The sequence below is a fragment of the Cydia fagiglandana genome, chromosome 25 (genome assembly GCF_963556715.1).
Source record: "Cydia fagiglandana chromosome 25, ilCydFagi1.1, whole genome shotgun sequence".
Taxonomy (NCBI): domain Eukaryota; kingdom Metazoa; phylum Arthropoda; class Insecta; order Lepidoptera; family Tortricidae; genus Cydia; species Cydia fagiglandana.
In genome coordinates, this window is record NC_085956.1 from 4560263 (window position 1) to 4582471 (window position 22209).

The following is a 22209-nucleotide window of genomic DNA, read 5'->3' on the forward strand; positions in this document are numbered from 1 at the left end:
AATGTTAAGAATACGAATATTACAATTTAATTATTTTCGTTCACACTAGCAGGTTTTAGTTATTTTATTTAATTTAAACAAAAACAACTGTTCCGTGAACAAAGTTTTGTACGGAACACTAAAAACGTAATCGATCAGTTTTATTAAAAGTAAAATTGTGTTTTAAAAGCAATTTTCGTATGTCTGGCTTTTGTGCAAAAATTGTTTCAAATTTTTAATGGTGGGTTTTAGATCTGTTCACGGTACGATTTTTAGGGTTCCGTAGCCAAATGGCAAAAAACGGAACCCTTATGGATTCGTCATGTCTGTCTGTCTGTCTGCCCGTGTATGTCACAGCCACTTTTTCCGCTCTCTAAACCTTAAGAAGAAAAGAGAACGGACGTTTTTCCATACAAACGTAGTCCCCATTTCCCTCTCTGGATATTGACATTTTAATTAAAATTACATCCGGCTATACTAATGCCTGCAACACTGTTCCGATACCTAACTATTACATACATATCGCCACTATTAACTTAAGTGGATATTATCTGCATGACCTGTAACATCAATGCACGTGATAGTTTACATGACCCTAGAATTGAAGAGTTTATAGTATGTAATTAGCGTTACACATATGCACATGGTGCTATTTTATCGCACCAGTGCGATAATTAGCTCATTACGCAACTATGTCGAAAATGTAAAGGTCCATATGCCATATTATGTATTGTAAAACGTTGTACGATACGATACAGGTGCGAATAGGTAATTCGCAACTCATGTCAATATTGATTTGTTTATTACGACAAAATACGATATGTTAGTGTCAAAAGTGGCGTTTTTGTTTAAAGAAACGTCACTTTTGACACTGACACCTCAAATCCATAATCGTATCTAGAAGTAATATTTGACGTACCTATTTTAAAGTTCGAATCAGGCCGATAATGCCTTATAACTTATAACGGTAAAGAATATTTCTGCTGACAAATGACTCTGTTACAAATTAAAAAAATTAACCCATAGCAAATTTCCCGAGGCGATATTTGTACTTCACTAATGACGGAAAGCGTTCAAAGGCATAAATAACAGTATATTACAAACAATTAAAGAAAACTAGTTAATATATGGAACTAATCGAAGTAACGAAAGTGAAGTGTACCGTTTCGCTTTCACGATATTAGTCTTAGGTGTTTATGGCATTTATTCTCAAAGGTATGAAGTGGAACTACAATCGTTAGTCATTGCAAATAGATGTTGTTGTTATTACTAAATGCGTTGGAACCTTAGAAAATTAGAAAGAAATAAAAGAATAGAAAATTGTCGACTAGAGCTGCGCTGAGCGAGGGTAAGTAAATGATGTTATTCTATTGGTTCTTAACCAACGCATCCCTCGCACAGCTCTGATGGAAACGCAGCCTTAAGAGAGTGCATCCGGATTGAGACCGTCCGGATTACAGCAATCACAGGATCAGAAAGGGTCCGGATGAGCGGGACTGTACTAATCCATCATCATCATCATATCATCCACTGACGTTCACTGCTGGACATAAGAGTCACATAAGACGTCACCCACATCCAGCGGACTAATGCGACCTTTACCGTCACACACTGTACCTAATTACGATGCAAATTTGCTCAAAAGACATTGCATGTAACATAAAAATCTGCATGCTCCTTTAACTGAATCATCTTAAAATAAAATTTAATACTTACGAAATTCCAATTAGTAAGATATATAAACTTAAAATCGTTCAATTCTCGTATTTTGTCCACCGGATGATCACCGATGCCTTGAATGATTAAAACCGCATAAACATTCACCATAACAGTATAAGAAAACACTATTAAATGGAACAGTACATTCATCCAAAACTTTATATTATGTTTAAACGAATTTTTCACCGAGTTGTTTTCTTGAATTTCAAAATCGTAAGTAAATCTCGACATTATCAGAGATTTTGATGTTTTATCACTGTTTTTGAAGTTTATTTAAATGTATTATAATTAAAATACAGTCTGAATGTTGAAATTGTAGATTTTTTAAAGTACACAATCTAAATTATATAAGTAAAATGACTAACACTAAATTATTCATGACTATTTGGTAAGTAGGTTTTGATGTGTCTAAGTCACAATTGTAACGAGTGGGTAGATAAAATGGGAAAACTACCCTCATATCTAGATATTTTTTTCTATTCGTAAACAGAAGTTTTGACTCGGGCATTTTACTTTTGTATCGACATAAAGGACTTAAGTGCCATTAGGGTCTATGGTAAGTTACAAACAGCAACACTCCTAACTGTACATCGGTGGACCTTATTACAAAAGGCATAAGGTCCACTGATGTACAGTTAACAGCGTGGGCGATGGTACGTAAGACTATTATGAGTAATACACCTAGATATTTTTCTAGCACGAACGACTTGTCATAAGTGATTGACAAAATAAAAACATCGACAGTCCTTTTATCGACATGTACCACTTCCAAGTCATAGAGGTAATACAAAGACAAATATATATAGGGTAATAGGGTGCGTTAGAAAATAGATAATAATAATAACAAAACTACCAATTTATTTGTATTTTACATACTTCAGAAAACAATTTGGAATAATTTCGTAACTGTCTTTCTTCGTGTCACTGCATTAATTATCCCATAAGTCACCCCATAACACACACACACACACACACACACACACACACACACACACACACACACACACACACACACACACACACACACGCACGCACGCACGCACGCAAACACGGACGCACGCACGCACGCACGCACGCACACACACACACACAACATGTAGTTTATCCCAAACAATTTTTGGTCCCAAATCAAATCTGTGTCTTTATACATATATGGTTACAGTGTAGGTGTATGAAGTGTAAGCCTTCGGCTCGGAGAAGGTGGTTTATGAGTGATACACGCAACGGTTGGATATCAATTGTATTTTATAATTAAATGTGCGGTTTATATAGGAAAGCATTTCCTTTGTTCTTTACACTAGGTCTACAAATACAAATACAAATACAAATATTTTATTAATAACAAAAAGTTACAGGTCGTGTTGGGATAGTGGGTACATTCTGTACATTAAATATGTCTTCTAAATTACGATTTTAAAATCACAAATAGGTACTTAATTATTCATTATAAAAAAATCACTGTAAAAAATTAAACTAAAATTATTAAATTATCAATAATATCATTAAAATTATTCAATATTAGTATGTCTCACAACAGTTTAAATTAGAGTATTATGTCATAATAGGTAGGTTAAAATATTCTGCATAATCGTAGAACACTTCGCTCGTGAGCCACATTTTTAGTTTATACTTAAAGCCCGCGGTGGTAGCTGCGTTTCTGACATTATCGGGTAAGCGATTGTAAACAGACGGTCCCGCGCAGTATACAGATCGCTGGGACTTAGTGAGTCTGGGTGTTTCGGCGACCAGTCTGTTTTTATGCTCATTGCTCCGGAGATGGTAGTTGTCGTTTGTTCCCTTAAGTTTGAACTTATCTAGATTTTCGTGTGTAAACACGGCTACCTGATATAGGTAAAGACAGGGGAGGGGCAATATGTTGAGGTCCCGGAAAAGGTCTCGTGCTGGGGCATCTGCTGGTTTACCGGCCATAATGCGGACGGCACGCTTCTGCATGACAAACACGCGATTCCAGTCCGATGCGCGGGCCCATAACTCCACGCCATAGGTGAGGAGCAAGTGCATAGTTGCGTAATAGCACTTGCGCACCGCGCACAGCCCGGCGGTGTTCGCTAAGCACCGTAGCGCATAACATGCCCGTCCCAACCTGCCACACAGCTCATCGATATGGGACTCCCACGTTAATGCGCTGTCCAGCTGGAAACCCAGGAGGCGTGTGCAGGAAACTTGCTGTATAGGGGCACCGCCCGCACACACCTTCAGGGTTGGGCTCGGGTGACCATTTAGCTTGAACGTCATGAAGCATGTTTTTTCTTTGTTCATGGCCAGGCCGTTAGACTGGAACCATTTGTGTAGTTGTTCCATGATGTCGTTTATCGCTCCCTCCAACTCACGTTCAGCTGAAGTGGTGACGACTGCCGTGACGTCGTCGGCGTACATAAATATCTCAGCGCCTTTTATCGCCTTTGGCAAGTCGTTTAAAAGGACGCTGAACAAGGTGTTGGAAAGACACGAGCCCTGGGGAACGCCCATGAGGTTTCGTAGTTCCGCGGAAACAACACTGCCTCCCGCGCCAACGACGACTTGTGCTCTGTCTGTCATAAATGACAATATCAGCTTATTTGCCGGGCCCCGGATGCCGTAGTACGCGAGTTTGTCGGCGACGAGTGCGTGGTCCGCCGTGTCGAAGGCGCGCGATAGGTCGCAGCAAATGACGGCGACATGGCGCTCTGCCTCACGGGCGCTCAACACGCCGCGCACCACCTCGCGCACCAGGTCTGTGGTGGACCGGCCTTGTCGATAGGCGTATTGGCTCTCGGACAGTGCGTTCCGCGGTGCCCAAAAACTAAGTAGGCGTTTATTTAACCCCGCCTCAAAACATTTGCTCGGGCCTGGAATCAATGCTATGGGGCGATATGATTTAATAATAGATTTTTTGCCTTTACCCTTGTAAAGAGGGCATATTTTAACTTTTTTCAAGGATTCCGGATACACTCCTGATCGCATACAATTGTTGAATAAATGGGATAAGACGTAGCTAATTGCAGGGCTGGATTGTTTTAGCAAGTTGGTGGACAAGCCGTAAGCGTCGGAACTGTTTTTAGCCGCAACAGAATATTTAAATAAGTTGACGACTTCGTCCGGTGTGAAGGCCTTCAGCCTCAGTGAGCAATCGGCAGCAGCGTACCCATTTGACAGGGTGGAAATGCATCGGCCTCGGTCGGCAGCGGGCGCACCGCACGCAGTGGCCGCCGTCACGAACTCGTGGTTGAGCGCGTCCACCGCGAGTTGTTTGGTTGCGAACGTGCGGCCAGCGCTGTCGACGAGCAGCTCGGTGTAGTCGACACGATCGCGAGGGGCGCGAGCTAGCTCGATGTTGATGGCCTTCCACATCGCCCTGCTTTTATTGGGGTTATTGTTAATAATAGAATTAAAATAGTCACTGCGCTTAGTTTTTAATTTATAGTGGTAGCATTTCTGTAACTTACTTGAGGCGTCGTGTAACGGGATATTGTCCGGGTATTTTATTGATAGGCTAGTAAACTCGAAGGCCAGTGCTTTTAAATCTTGAATTTCGTTATCTATCCAGGGGTTTTGTTTGGGGCGTACTATTAAAGGTTTTAGTGGGAGGTGGATATTTAGTAAGTTAGTGAGGATATTAATAACAGTGGTTGCTAATGTTTTACATTCGCTGCTGTGTTTGGCCACGACTGCTTGCCAATCTATGGACTCGAGTGCTAGGACAAAAGACGTTCTGTTTTTGTAGCTAAAAACCCGTTTTGTTATCACTTGAGGCGGTGGGTGGCGCGGGGGGCACGGCGCGAACACTCGCTGCGCTGCGTGGTCGCTCAGATGAGTGTCAACGCAGGCGGCGGTAACTCGATCGTCGCAGATGTTTGTATACACATGGTCTAACAGAGTTGCACTAGAGCCGTCCCGTCTCGTTGCGTCTTCGATATATTGCCGAAATCCGTGCGAAATCTAAAGTACAAGGTTGAGGAAATGTAACATTATTTTTATGTTTGCAATATCGGATTACATGGTATCATATTACATTTGGAAAATGAACAATTAATTTATTAAATCGATTCGCGGTGGGTGGTCAGCTGTGTGTGTGAGTCACTCCATGCTACACGTCCTTCCTTTTTTTTGAGACAAAAATACATAGTTATGTTTGTTTTTGTCTTTACATTATTATGTGTATTTTTTTTTGTTTTACTTATGCCTATGGGCTACACTAATACATCATATATGTAAATGATATGGGATTATACATGTTGAAATCATAGTTTGCTATAGGTATTTAATATCTAAGTTTACACAATGTTAACTTATGTCTATAGATGGCTAATACAATGTAGTTTGGTGCTAAAATTATGTCTGTTTTTTTTATACAATCCTTATTATTGAGTTATGGTTATCTAGAGGTGTCGGTATGATACATGATATATGCCGGGTTTGTTTATTTTCTCTGGTCCTTATGCAGTTACTTCCTTTTCGCGGGTGTTTATTATTCTAACCGTTATATTTCCATTTTTGGTGCTTATTAATGTATTGGCTACGAAAATTCCTTTTCCGATCTTGCTGGCTGAAATGACGTAATTCCCTTGGATAATTTGTTGGCAATTTTATGCTGGATTCCGTTCTTGCTGGTAACTGTATGTGGTTAGGATAGTTGTTTTGGTGGCTGTAAGTCTCAAAATTTAATGGTATTGTTACTAGTTTGTTGTTGTTGTTTAAAGTGATTGTTGCTTTTTGATAATCTATGACGCAATTGTATTTTATTAAAAAGTCTTGTCCAATTATTCCGTCAACTTGTAATGGTAATTTTTGGAATACGTGAAATTCGTGCGGGTAATATTGACTATCACTCTCTAAGCGTAGTGCAATTGTATCGTATGATGTAATTGTTCCTCCTATCCCGTGTATGTAGGTCAGCTTGGATTGCATGCGACCTTGGGTTTTCAATGCTGCGGCTAGTGTTATTGTGCTTAGGCTTGCGCCGGTGTCGATAAGAATTTCATGTGTCCATAAGTCAGGATATAATTATTGGTCTCGAAAAAATTGCAACTGGCTGGGTTTTTCTTTTTAACATATGTTCTTACTTAATGCTAATATGTGTACCCTGATTTTGAATAACAGTATATGGCTCTTTTATACATTGGGTAATAATAACTATGTGGTTAAAAGGATTATTCTACATTGATGACGCAAAACTCGTATTGTAGTATAATGTAATACTCTAAACTTTTAAATTAAGTGGTATTCTTTTGAGTGAAATACGTTTTGTGTTATTTTATTTATTTATAATATATGTTTTTTTTTATATTATTATTATCACGTTGACCTATTGTGGGTATGGTAAATAGGTTGTTAGGTATCTTTGCGAATTTTCTTCGACATGCAAACTGGTCATTAATTCATTAATTTATTATTATATTATGGACACAATACAACGTGTATTGTATTTACATGTAAGGGTTTTTTTTTGTGATTTAATTTTTTTTTGTCATTAATTTAACTTATTTTTAATTAAGTATGTATTTTTATTTTTATTTAATTGATTTATTTATTATTATCGCTGTAATTGTAGGTATTTATTTAATGTTGTTATTACGTTTATTAATTTTGTTATTTAATTAATGTTCTTTGTTTTAATTTTATTTTATTCATAAATATATTTACTATTTATTATTTTGTAAGCAGGCAGGCAGTTGTGACAACTGACACTGCCTGTATCCAGTAATCATTAATAGTTATCGTTGACAAGTAGATGTTTTGATGTGTTTGTCTAATTTATTTTTAAATTGGTTCACATTTTGTGCTGAAACCACATCTTCGGGCATATTTAGTACGTAATTTATTTTATTATTTATTTCTTTTCTTCTCTGATTCTTCTTCTCTTTTTGTTTTGATTGATAGCTGTTTTTATTTTATTTGATTTTTTAGTATAATGCTATATTTGATTCTTATATGTATATATATACATATATACTTTTTTTTTACAGGCTGTTTTTAACACATGTTTTTATTAATAAACATAATATGTGTCCAAAGACCTCCATGCAAGGTAACTCGACCTTATCATGATGTCTCAAGGATTCAGTGCTTGTAAAAGAAATATTATTCTGATGTGTTATAGTGTCTATTATTTTCCCTGGGGTTTTCATTTATTTCTATTTATTTTTTTATCAGAATTTTTGCTCGTAATTTGTGGAAAATTGTTTATTATTTTAATAATTAATCGCCAATGAGCCATTTTGTAATGTCTGCATTGTGTAATAATTGATCGCCAATGAGCCATTTTGCAATGTCTGCATTGTGACCTAATAATTGTAAGCTGACTTTGTGATACTTGTCACCTGTCTTTTAAAAAGTACACAGCGCTCAAAGCTCAAAGCTTTTAATAGTTAGCGCTCTCGGTCGGCCGACCTTTTTTTTTTTTACATAAAATATATTTATTAAGGATACAAAAATCGACATGCAATTGTTTGCATGGACATTATTTATTATAGCGCGCTAATACATATTACGCGTTAATATGTATTGCCAGACAGTTGTTTTCACACATCGGAATAACAAAAAAACCTTTCCGTGTGCCCAAGGAGTCTCCACGATTGATGCTCGATTGAATCATGGTCAGGTTTCAAGGGTTATTGCCTGGTTGTATCCTGGTGTACCTTGCTTACATTATTTAATTCCACGAGCTACCCCATTTTGAAAGGAAATCATCATTTTGAAAACTTAAAGCATATAAGAGTCACAATAAATTTTAGTTGATCAGGCTAATGGTTGCAACACTTATCTGATTTAGCTCTCTCAATGTGATATTTATATTTTTCTTTTTTTTTTATTATTTGTCTTTCATTATATGTAGTGTATAGCTTTTCGTATAGTACCTATATTATGCCTTGATCTTCATATTAAGTGTTGCGATTATTTTTTAGTTTAAAACTCTAATAATGCGTTAAGTGTATGAACTGTTTATGGTTATTTATTTTTCTTCTTTCTATGTAGGTAGGTACTCGAAATTTGAGATGACATAGCATATGTTGCATGTTCATCCGTATTGGGTGGCGTGTGACAAGTACGCGTGACGCGTCCTTCACGAGTCTGGTGCATCCCATTAATCATATCATATGTTTAAGTTGATTAGTAGCTAGTGTTCATATGTTTGTGTTACTTTGTATGTTTTGTTGTTGTTGGTAATTTGTTGGACGTGATTTTTGATTTTTTATTTAAATTTTTGTATTATCCCTTATATTTGGTTATTATGAGTATATGAGAGTGGGGACTGGCTGATAGCATTTTCTTATTTTTATGCAATTTCTAATTAGTTAAGTAATAGATCCGTGGACTGAATATTATTGATATATAAATGTAAGTTAACGTATGTTAATGTAAGATTGTTATTTATTTACTTTAGATTTAAAAATTAAATATTTACTCTGATTGACTACATGTCATAGAAATTAGTTATACCGTTAATTAATAAAAAAAATTGAAATCAAATTTGTAAATTGAATAGATAAAAATATGGATTATAATTCGCAACAAAGGTATTAAAGTATATGTAAGTTGAAATTATTTGACCTAAAATAATAATAATATTCTGTGTAAGTAATGTTTTCATGTATAAAATAATAATATGTTTTGTAATTGTAATAAAGTGTTGACATGTAAAATACTTCTAATTTACCAATAAAAGTTTGATTGATTGATTGTAATAGCGAAATGATTTGATTGGGGTTTTTTTGTTTGTTTTTCTTTTGGAAAACACGAAATTAAATTGTAACTGGTTAAGAGGGCCTTTAAAGAAATATATTAAATATGTTGCGTATTGAAAACCAAATGGTGTGAAAGCTAAGTATTGGAACGTTAAATTGGTTAATAATTCGAAAAGATAATAAGTGATGCTGTTTTATGTGTGGAATAGTAGATTCTAGTGTTTGTCAGTTAGTCCAATGTTTGGTTAGTGTGATAGTGGTTTTGTCTTTACGTTGGGAAATGGGTTTGTTATGTTTTAATCGATGCTAAATAATATTATTGTTGAGGTGTTTTTTTTTTTTATTGTGGTCTTTTAGATACCTATATGAAGATATATATGTTAAGTTAATTGTAAAGATGGAAATAATGGAATGCACCCCCGTCTCAATTATTAAAAATTGCTGATTGTATAAAGCTGTTTGAGTTAACCATGCGACGCGTTATATTTGTTTTGTTTGTTTTAATTTTGTTTATGTGTTTTAAAATTTAACGAATGATGCCTCGGTAAAATTTATTGATGGTTATTAGAAAATATTTTTGTGTTATTAATTGTTTTATTTTAGCAAGTTTTTGGTATTTAATTTTATCTATATGTATGTTTTATTACTTGTTTTATTTTAATAAGATGTTGATATTTAATTTTATCTATATGTATGTACTATTACTTGTTTTGTTTTAATAATTATTATTTATCGTCAACTGGTGAATATATATTTTTTTACATATATTCATGTCCTGGTTTTCGTCATCAAGTAGTAATCGTAAATTAATTATAATTTTTATTAATAGATAAATAGATAATAGAAATTGAAATATCGCTCGCAGACGGATCTGCATGTTTAAAGAATAGATTATTCATTATTATGATTATAGATCTATCTTTACATAGATAGATAGATTATGGATTTGATTAATATTATACTTAATGATAATTTTAACTGATAATTGTAATAAGGCGAAAAAAAAAATTATTCTTAAGTAGTTGGTGTGCTTGCTTACTTGTTAGTTTTGCGTTTGGCTGCGGTATACGTAACGGCTTCGGTATTGCCTCCTGGAAGTGTGGGCTCTGCCATGTCCATGAGGTGGCTGGTGATCCGGCCGAGTTCGTAGTTGGGGTCGACGGTGAATACCTGGTGTTTTTGTGGCCCACTGGACTGTTCTTGTTGTGGCTTTTTGTCCCGTGGTATCCACCGTTATTATTATTGTTATCATCGCCCCTGTGCCGCTGTGAGCTTGGCTAGTGCTTGCGCTGTTGGACGCTTTGTTCGGAGCAATGATGACTTTTCCTTTTTGGCTGCTCATGACCTTCTGGACGTAATCTTCTCCCTTGACGAGCTGAACGTACGCGCACCGGTCGAACCAACGCGCGTGCTGCTCCCATGGGACGTCGTCCTCCTCCCAGTCCTTGAGTCCTCCGTCGCAGTAGAAGCACTTGGTCTTGTCGCTCTGGCCGGTGTAGTAGAAGCCGGCCTCGGCGAGCTCCTCGGGCTTCTGCTTCATGCTCTTGGGCCAATCTTCGAAGGTGCGGAGCCGGGCGGCCTTGTTGTTGTAGCGCGGGTGCGGGTGGGGTTTGGGGAGCACATTGGCGCCGGTGGCGGGCGGCGCGCACATGCCGCACTCGTCCTGGCCTGTAGTCATCTGGTGTTTGCTGTTGGGCACAGGCGGTGTTGGTAGTGGCGGCGGGGCTGGTTGGCTGAGCGTCTGGGTGGCTGGCCGGCTGGCGGTGGGCGGCGTCTAAGCCGGGGCTGCCTCGAGCAGCCCGACTGGCAGGGTCGCCATGAAGTGTAAGCCTTCGGCTCGGAGAAGGTGGTTTATGAGTGATACACGCAACGGTTGGATATCAATTGTATTTTATAATTAAATGTGCGGTTTATATAGGAAAGCATTTCCTTTGTTCTTTACACTAGGTCTAAAGTACAAGGTTGAGGAAATGTAACATTATTTTTATGTTTGCAATATCGGATTACATGGTATCATATTACATTTGGAAAATGAACAATTAATTTATTAAATCGATTCGCGGTGGGTGGTCAGCTGTGTGTGTGAGTCACTCCATGCTACATGTATCTTAGTTTTTTTTTAAATATTAACAGTATTGCACTGATGGATTAATGACCCTTTTTCTCTTTTACTTAAATAGATAAACAAATTTTTACACATTTTGGGTGTATTTTTATTGTACGTAATAATAATTATAATCTGATGGCGTAGGGATGTGACGATCCCATCGCCCGCTGGTTTTACCAGTGCAATCAGTCAACGCAGGGCAGCTTGTGGCGAGCTGTTGGGGATTAGCGACCTCACGTACCCGAGTGCTCCTGGGGAGTTCTGTTACCCGCAAGGAGGGTGGGTGGGACAGGATTCTCTGCCTCTGGCTTGCCTTAGCCGGCCGGCCAGAGTGGAGTCGTTAGAGCTATAAGCTCCAGGGGTGGAAGTGAAATAAATAAAATGAATAAATAAATAAACGACGCGAGTTGGCACAGTGGCTGTTAACAGCCACTGCGTAGAAAGCGGCGCACACCTCTCGACACCCCTGAGCCGCTCACACCGGTGTTGCCCTTGAGCCATCCTAGATCGCTTCGTTGTCGCTTTTTGTGGGGGCCCATCTTGTGAGGGCGAGTCACCGTCTGCCAGAAATAAAATTGCATACCGTTTTATTAGGCAGGCGTCTGGTTTTTTACCCCATAGCTCAGTACTTAGTCCATCGCTTTCACCCAATAACCTAGTTCATTTTAGATTTCATCAACTCTCAATAGCCCTTACACCCTGGCGGGTGCTGCCTCTGCGTGCGTCCCATGACACGGGTAAGGGCAGCATCCGCTCGGTGTACCCCTTACATTTCATTAAAGTGTCATAAGGGCTTCTACGTGTTGGCTTCGGCTCCGCGCACGCCTCCCAAAGGTCCGGAACACCATTGTTCCGTGATGGGAAAGACATTATAATCTATTATATGTAATATTTTATACATGTGTCAAACTTCTTCGCTTCGCCTTTTGGAGAAAATCCGCTTCAATTGACTGGAACACTTTTCAACTTCGTCTTGTCGTTGAAGTAGTATGAACATATCGATAACAGGATTGTCGATATTTTTATTGTGGCAAGCACTAAACAAATGTTGTTCCTGCTAGAAAAATATCTAGGTATAGATATTTATATAGGTAATGATGACTCTACTAAGTAATTTTTGTTTTTAGGGTTCCGTACCCAAAGGGTAAAGAACGGGACCTAACATACTTAGGTACTAAGACTTCGATGTACTTACGTCTGTCTGTCACCAGGCTGAATCTCATGAGCCGTGATAACTAAACAGTTGAAATTTTCACAGATGATGTATTTCTATTGCTGCTATAACAACTAAATACTAAAAACAGAATAAAATAAATATTTGATTGGGGCTTTCATACAACTAACGTGATTATGTTGCCGTTTTTTGCGTTCCTAATGGTACGGAACCCTTCGTGCGCGAGTCTGACTCGCACTTGGCCAGTTTTTTTTATTTTTTTAGATTATGTATCTTATGTAGTAAATAAAAAATAATAATTTAAAATAGTGTCATTGTCGTGAATAAAAAATATAAATTTAAAATAGCGGTGACGTTATAGTGTATAAAAAATAATAATGTTTTAAATGTTTAAATAATTAATGGGAGTGATGCCTCGTATAAGATCCGCAGTAAAACATTGGACTATTGGAGTACAAGGGTCCTCTTGTTATTCTAACCTGGTTAACGGGAACTTGGTAGGATATTGAAAAGATAAAACCAAATATATGACATGCAATTTAATATACTCCGCTAACTACTTACAAGGCACTCCGCTTTAGGGCGGGCGCTACTCAAAATACAATTTGTTTTTATAAACCGTTGGCGGTTATGGGGTGACACCATAGTAGACCTTAATCTACGATCGCGAGACGGGCGAAACGCGGAGTTTTGGCCAAAACCTAAAACGAAAGTCTAGTGCACTCACGGATACCGGGTGTAGCTTTCATCCTGGAACTTAGCGTAGCAGACAGATCAACGTAGATCAGCGGCGGGCGTTCATCGAGCCCCAGCTGTGACAAGCTAAGGCGAGAACAACCCGCGGCGCTCGGAGTTTTACGGGAAGGACCCGCATGAAGACACCTTGGAGTCGTCGGACGGCAGCATAGCCATCCGACACACGGCCTGCAAGTCTAGGCCGCGTCCTACGGCGTAGAGGCAGCGCCAGCATGACGCTCAGCAAAATCGGGGACGCGCAACAGCGCGCCAGGGAACACGATCACCAGCCGTGCTCATGTCCATCGGCGACACGGGACGCACTAAATAGATCACGCGCACAATTCACGCACAGCGATATACGCACTTTACAAATCGGTCTCCCACCAGCCGGACCAGGCGGCGGAAGGAGACGAGGCAATTCCTCTTAATCTTTAATTAGAAACCATCTACATCCTAGCGTATTCCCATTCCAAGTCCAAGTGTAGTGCCCGTGACAGTTCGAAATAAAATCCTCCCTGTCACATCGCGTTTCGATTCACATCAACACATCAAACGTCAAACCAACTTAAATCTTTTCTAAATCAAATGATTCTCGAAAAATATCAATGCTCATTAATACTTGTAATATTTTAAGTGGTTAATAATAATTTCTAATAATTACATTTATATCGTACGTTTCCTACATTGCTTCATTCAGAATATCTTCCTTCCGATGCGGTAACTAAACGCGTAACTTATTTTCTGACAGTTCACCTGTCAAAAATCTCAACTCATTGGCACCCTCAAAGTTGCAATTTATGTTTCATAAAAATTCCGAAAATGATTCTAAAATACGAATTAAATTAGGATGTGACCTACTTGAGCAGTTAAAGCGGATCACGAGGATAATTTTGATATACGTGAAGCCAGGTTTGGTTCAACAATCTCTGTACAATCTGGGTGACAAGTTCCGTTCGAGTGGCATGCTCTTTGGACTTGTTTCTTCGAAACCAGTTAGCCAGGAGGCAGTATATGCTAATCAACCTACAGCTGAGAAGGTACGTTACAGTTTTACCTAAGTGTCATACTCTGGTGTATGTTATTCTGTCCAAAATGCGACACTAATGTTGTACAGGTCACATTGTATGAGAAAGTACATGTTTGGTATAGGAAATTATGTAGCATCGCTACAATATCCCCTCTCTCGGCAAAGAGGTTAAGCACCGGTTAACCGAGGCAGCCGGGGTAACCGGAGGAAAAAATTTCTCATAAAATTATGGAGTCCATTAGGACATTAACTATGCATGCAGATACGTCTATCTGTTTAACAGTAAGCTTTGACTGTTATTTATTGTGCATGCTAAATATTATTATGTTTTAGTCTACCTAACTAAAAAATATTTTTTCAATTCAAGTAATCCTATATTGACTGGTCTAGCCACTATTCAACATAAATAATAATAAGCTAGCTCCCTATTCTAAAGTTCACTAAAGTATTTAAATCCAATTTAAATATTAAGTATTTTCAACTATATTTATAAATTCTTACTATTTAGTATGTTACAAGTAGTCATATACATAATGCAATATTAAGAATTAAGTTTTAATATGGCATGTCATAGGACTACAAAATTAAATTACTAGTACCTTAATGTAATGTGGTAACTAGTTGCTAATTTATATCTACAAATAATATCAATAATAGTGGAGGCTAACTTGTAGCTCACACTCAAGTCAAATCCCAATGTGTAGCCAGCGGGCTTACACTAAGTGAAAAAAAAAACTTAGTTTTCTTTTTCATGTCTAAGTCAGTGAATTATATCCAATATAATTACGTCACCCTGGACCCTTAGGGTGTATAGTCACAAAAAAATTTGGTTTCCCTAGAAACGCTTGAAAAAAAATCTTGACCAAGTGAGTCAAGGAGGTACGCGTACTCAAAAAAAATGGGTTGTTACCTAAGTTCACCCAAATAAAAAACAAGTTACTAACTTGAAAATACACCTTGTAAAATATAATATTGAGCATAATGTCACTGAACCAATGCTTTAAAATTAAATGGTAACTGATTTTTTCCAGATTACCTTAACTACAAAGCGGTTTGCTCTAGCAGTCGGAAATTCGGAGGTTATGTGACGAATCAGGAATACTACTCCAAATGGAATGCAGCATGCCGTTCAACAACATGTCCCTACCTTTAGCGAATACAAATGGTGCATGTTTCAGCAGAACTTTAAAAAATGCTATGCTAAGATAGCCGAAATTGAGGTTGATTCTAAGACCAATTTCCTCAAATTTCAAAAAAATAAAAACAAATAATATGAACATTTAAGTTCTATAAAATAGTTCTATTTAGAACTGAATAAGTCAAAAACAAAGAAATTTAGAGTGTCTCGTCTATCATACTAAGTCACCAGAATGAAAAGTTTGAGTTGGTTTGAGAAATAAAAATGAATAAATATTTTAATACTTTTGAAATGGGTGGGTCGGGCGGGTGGTTGTCTAACGCGGCACCCCATGGTCGCGTATTAAACAATGAGGCATTAGGCATGGGTAGGGATGGGTAGATAAGGTATCCCCCCCCTCCTACTTCATGAAATTCCTCTCCTTCCCCGTCCGGCATGTCGGTAGAAAAAATGGTTTGCTTGTGTCAGGGTATGTAATAAAGTATAATAAATTGGTAACACTTCACTTTATACAGGAAGTGTTAAAATAAATTACCTACCTCTCAAATGGAGCATGGTGAAAAAAAATAATATGTGGCTGAGCGCTATGCTAACTAGTCATAGTGTAGCCTAATAATAATTGTAATAATTGATGAATTTGCTACCCTGTCACAAGTAAACTTACAAATTAATTAATATTGTATTTTTAAAACAAACAATTTCACTCAATTTTTTAAATATTAAGTTTTTTTAAATGACAAAAATTTTATAAATTTATGTTATCACTCTCCCAAGCTCACAGTAACCAGGCTATATATTGAATTTAAGCTTTCTTTGGGCGCCATTGTCGTGTGTAAAAAATAATATAGTTGTGTATGAGAAATAATAAGGTTTTAAATGTTTAAATAATTAATGGGAGTGATGCCTCGTATAAGATCCGCAGTAAAACATTGGACTATTGGAGTACAAGGGTCCTCTTGTTATTCTAACCTGGTTAACGGGAACTTGGTAGGATATTGAAAAGATAAAACCAAATATATGACATGCAATTTAATATACTCCGCTAACTACTTACAAGGCACTCCGCTTTAGGGCGGGCGCTACTCAAAATACAATTTGTTTTTATAAACCGTTGGCGGTTATGGGGTGACACCATAGTAGACCTTAATCTACGATCGCGAGACGGGCGAAACGCGGAGTTTTGGCCAAAACCTAAAACGAAAGTCTAGTGCACTCACGGATACCGGGTGTAGCTTTCATCCTGGAACTTAGCGTAGCAGACAGATCAACGTAGATCAGCGGCGGGCGTTCATCGAGCCCCAGCTGTGACAAGCTAAGGCGAGAACAACCCGCGGCGCTCGGAGTTTTACGGGAAGGACCCGCATGAAGACACCTTGGAGTCGTCGGACGGCAGCATAGCCATCCGACACACGGCCTGCAAGTCTAGGCCGCGTCCTACGGCGTAGAGGCAGCGCCAGCATGACGCTCAGCAAAATCGGGGACGCGCAACAGCGCGCCAGGGAACACGATCACCAGCCGTGCTCATGTCCATCGGCGACACGGGACGCACTAAATAGATCACGCGCACAATTCACGCACAGCGATATACGCACTTTACAAATCGGTCTCCCACCAGCCGGACCAGGCGGCGGAAGGAGACGAGGCAATTCCTCTTAATCTTTAATTAGAAACCATCTACATCCTAGCGTATTCCCATTCCAAGTCCAAGTGTAGTGCCCGTGACAGTTCGAAATAAAATCCTCCCTGTCACATCGCGTTTCGATTCACATCAACACATCAAACGTCAAACCAACTTAAATCTTTTCTAAATCAATTGATTCTCGAAAAATATCAATGCTCATTAATACTTGTAATATTTTAAGTGGTTAATAATAATTTCTAATAATTACATTTATATCGTACGTTTCCTACATTGCTTCATTCAGAATATCTTCCTTCCGATGCGGTAACTAAACGCGTAACTTATTTTCTGACAGTTCACCTGTCAAAAATCTCAACTCATTGGCACCCTCAAAGTTGCAATTTATGTTTCATAAAAATTCCGAAAATGATTCTAAAATACGAATTAAATTAGGATGTGACCTACTTGAGCAGTTAAAGCGGATCACGAGGATAATTTTGATATACGTGAAGCCAGGTTTGGTTCAACAATCTCTGTACAATCTGGGTGACAAGTTCCGTTCGAGTGGCATGCTCTTTGGACTTGTTTCTTCGAAACCAGTTAGCCAGGAGGCAGTATATGCTAATCAACCTACAGCTGAGAAGGTACGTTACAGTTTTACCTAAGTGTCATACTCTGGTGTATGTTATTCTGTCCAAAATGCGACACTAATGTTGTACAGGTCACATTGTATGAGAAAGTACATGTTTGGTATAGGAAATTATGTAGCATCGCTACACTTATCACGAGGTCTACGGGTCACCAAGCCACTAGTAGGTATTAATAGTAGGGATTACATACTCACTATGACCCAGAATGTAAACCACATCCAAAAGTACTTAGTGGCCATCAATATCCGGGGTTCCTTCTTCTGATCTTCCGTGATTTGAAAATACAGGTACAAACCACCAAAAAACACCACAGCGAAATGCACTAAAGACGCGTTATAAGCACATATTTTTAACACCAAAATACATTTTAACATTTTAGTTGTTTGTTTATTGGAGAAGTGGCAGCCTCATGGGCCTTTGCCAAAATACAGTAATAGATTACAAGTAAAATATTTCATAATACAAAGTATTAACGCATGATGTATTAACATTTTAGTTTTTCATAGGATTTCCATCAGATTTGACTTGATTTGACGGTTCGTTTAATTTTTTTTATAGTAACGTCTGTTGAAGTTTGGATGCCTGCTTATTTGCTACAAGATAATAAATTAAATAAGAGTTAGACCAAGAAAAGTCTGCAACGATTTTGATACTATATTCGTATCGTACGCAGTGCAAGTGTTATTTTATACGTAATAATTTCATAGAAGTTGGACGCTTAAAATAACACTTGTACTTTGCACTGCTAGTGGGCTAGAAAACCGTTGCAGACTTTTCTTGGTCTAAAGTCGACTTTGAGGATAAGCAGAGGGCCTCCCGCGAACCACGTTCGACGTGCTGTCTCTCTGTCGTACTTGGAAATTCATACGTAAGTGTGACAGGGAGGCAACACTTCGAACGTGGTTCGCGGTAGGTCCTCTGATATTTACCTACCTCCTTAGGTATTTAATATATGCATTATGCAAGGTAGGTACGAGTACCTACTTGAATATAGTATACACTTTATTTATTTTTTCCTTCATTTGGATGTGACCACAGAATAAAATTAAACAAAAGGGTGAATTCAAAGACGTTCTTTTATGTGCTGCCTAACGTCATTTAATGACTTAGGTACATTTATAATAATTATAATAGTTACTTGTTTTTGTACAATTACGTACGAGTAATATTTTCCTCGCGTTGGTGCATGTGCGTAACAATATTGTTTCACTCGGTGACAAAATTTGTTTATCCCTGTGACTTAAAAGCCTCGCAATGTTCAAGAATCCACTTTACAAACCACTTGCTACGGTCGTGGTTTAATTTTGGAATTTCTCGCTTGCTCTTGAATACATGTGCCAAATTTCATGTGTGTAGGTTAAAAAGTAGGTTCCAAGTTGTGAAGGGGTCAAAAGTAGCTCGAATGGTTCGTGTGGGTCAATTTCTGAACACGATTTTTTTTCTGTCCATGATGAAAATCGCGGGTTAGCATCAGATAATACTTACCATTTTTTTTTTTACATAAAGAAGCCACACTTTCACACCGGGTTACACATGAATTCACTGGTTTTTAGAGTACACTTAAAAATACCTAAAGGCTCAAATTACTACTCCCGTGCCCTGTCCGGAATCTACTTTTGAGCATAATGAAAAATCCTATGAAAAATTCTACATTAGTATCACTAATTTAGTGTCAAATACTTAAAATATATGATATTTACTATCACTGAGCACATACACTATTAACTTCATTGTGGTAAATAACTCGTGATCGAAGTTTAAATTTTGTCCGAGCGCGCGAGTAAAATTTCGTCGGCAAAACTCAAAGGCCTCTGACAACCAATGTATGTATCTGAACCGCCTCGTGTCCCGCCTCACCTGTACTGGCAGTATTCGGCTCTTTCTCAAAGCAAGCGGATGTAAGTCAAGCCGCGGCGTGTTCGAGCAAATCGCATAAGTATTTCGGAATCCGGGTGGGCGACAATTTTTTTCTAATTTCGATGCCCCTTATAAATTTTATTTCCCACATAGCTTTTCAATAACAATTGTCATATTTAGGAACCCTTTATGTATCTTTATGTAAGCGATAACATAACAGTTTGGTTAAACACGATTTAAATTTTTGGCGAATTTTTTTATTACGAATTCTAATTTCCGTGCCCTAATTCCCATAGAATATTTACCTAAAACAGCTGATTAAGTGGCACGGGAATTAGAAAGTATTACATTTATTGTCAACAAATTTTTAATTGGGGGCACTGTAAGTTAATTGGCAATGTTTACGTCATATTATTATGACATATATATATATAGGCATTGAATATATATTATATGTAATAATAATATGACGTATATCTTTCTATTTTACATTTAAGGAAATCTCAAAGAATGCACAAAAATCTATGAACGGTTTTTTAGTATAAGTACTATAGTACATACTTACAGGGTGGACCCGAATAACCCGGACAATTTTAATACGTAAGGTAAGGTGGGGTAAGACGACACTGGGGTAATAAGACTATCACTTGTATGGAATCCTCGTAATGTTAGTCTTGCGCCACCTTACCTTATTCATTGATCATATTATAACATTAAAATATTATATAAACATATTTGGAATTATTACATATTATAATACCCGTACCTAAGGTTACATGAAACAAAATGAATGAAATTTACAATGGTTTTTTTTGTAAATTTGACAGCTGACAGCGTAAGCCGTATAAAGTTTAAATATCTGGGAGACAGAGCTTTGCTCGGAAAACATATACCTACATAAAAACTCAAAAATGCGCGTTTTCCCAGAGACACCTAGCTAGATCGATTTTTCATCCCAGAAAACGCCCATATATGATCAAATTTCATCGAAATCGTTAGAGCTGTTTCCGAGATCCCCGAAATATATACAAGAATTGCTCGTTTAATAGATTAGTTGTTATAAATTAGCTTTTCTAATAGGTACAAGAAAAACTAAATATATCCTATTCTTACTATATTATAAATGCGAAAGTATCTCTGTCTGTCTGTCTGTTATCTTGTCACGCTTAAGCCGCTGAAACAATATCATCATGATAATACATATTTGGCATGGAGATAGTTTGAGGCCTGAAGAAGGACAAAGGATCTCGGGGCACGGCAGTGCCGCGGCCAAGTCGAGCAAAACAAAGTGGCACGGCCGTACCATCAAATCTCAATAACATTCTATCTAAATAACATTTAATTTGAGCATGTAGTCTAAGAATTAATACACTTTAAAATCCCTTAGTTTTGTCACTGGCACAATCACTCTCAATCAATATTATTTTAAGGTACTTCTAGCATACCCACAAGTTCCAAATTAGAAACGTAATTAGGTTTTAGCTTTTTAAGCCAATAAAAATCTAATAATACTGCAATATTAGTCACGTTCTAAAGATAACTGCATAATTAAGTTTGTAATCCTATAGAAATATATGCGATAACAACGTTACCTTTTAGTTCTTATAATTAGTAGCGAAAGTAAAGGTACACTACGATGGACGATGTGAGTATGAATAAAGATGTATTATGATATGTATAAACATAGTATCAGTATGGTATGGGTATGATTACCCGGAAAGAAGGACAGCCTACAAAAAGAGATGGGATCCTATCATAAAGAATTCATGTAAAAAGATGCAAATCTCGCAACGCAGTTCTTCTACTCTACTACAAAAAAGTTTTGGGATGTAATGAGAAACCAAGTCGGTTATTTTAGTCAGTGCCAGGGGGTATTGTTTTAGCAAGTATTGTTTAGGAAGATTATGATATTTTTGAGAAATTACATGACCAACCTACACTTTGAAGATTTTCCCGCAGGGCAGGGACACCCCGTATACCTATGTGTAAAGTAAGGCGGGGTAAGACTAACTTAGTTTATTTTGATCAGGGCAAGACTAACAGTATGAGGATTCCATACAAGTGATAGTCTCACCCCGGTGATAGTCTTACCCCACCTTACCTCATATGTGTTCAAACAATTTTTTTGGGTTATTAATTTATGAAGGCAGCATATTCGATTTCTTCAGATTAACTTACACAATAACTTCTTCTCAATGTGCCCCTATTTATTTCTTAGTATCATTTCCTATAAGACCATATACCAGATCATACACCTTGTACCTATCTACATGCAGATACATAATGACACTTTTTAATTAATAGTTTTGTATGTAAAGGCGGACAAGTTTACGAAACTACTCAAAGTATTGTTTTGAAATATGTACATTTTACTAAGAAAGAGAGATTAGTTACCATTAAAATAAAGGAAACGATTATTCAAATACGTAGTTTTTAGTGTAACATACTTTCGTAGATTTGTCGTTCGGAACTAAAATTAAAGAAGGTAAATATGTCCGATGCCACTTCAGTGTG

General features: G+C 37.5%; 1 protein-coding gene across 1 annotated transcript; it reads right to left on the minus strand.

The window, feature by feature from the left end:
* Window positions 1–3249: 3249 nt before the first annotated feature.
* Window positions 3250–11061, minus strand: LOC134676740 (uncharacterized). The gene is made up of 2 exons (XM_063535125.1): window positions 10554–11061; window positions 3250–5393 (listed from the first exon to the last, which is right to left on the minus strand). Exons 1-2 carry the CDS (start codon window positions 11059–11061, stop codon window positions 3250–3252), a joined length of 2652 nt encoding a protein of 883 aa, XP_063391195.1.
* Between the last annotated feature and the right edge of the window lie 11148 nt (window positions 11062–22209).

Bases quoted from the DNA above. Each gene is read 5' to 3' on its own strand.
- LOC134676740 (XM_063535125.1), bottom strand. From the start codon at position 11,061: ATGACTACAGGCCAGGACGAGTGCGGCATGTGCGCGCCGCCCGCCACC. The intron at 5,394-10,553 runs GTATTCACCGTC...CTTTTGTCCTAG, and splicing joins GTGGGCCACAAAAACACCAG to CACTCGAGTCCATAGATTGG.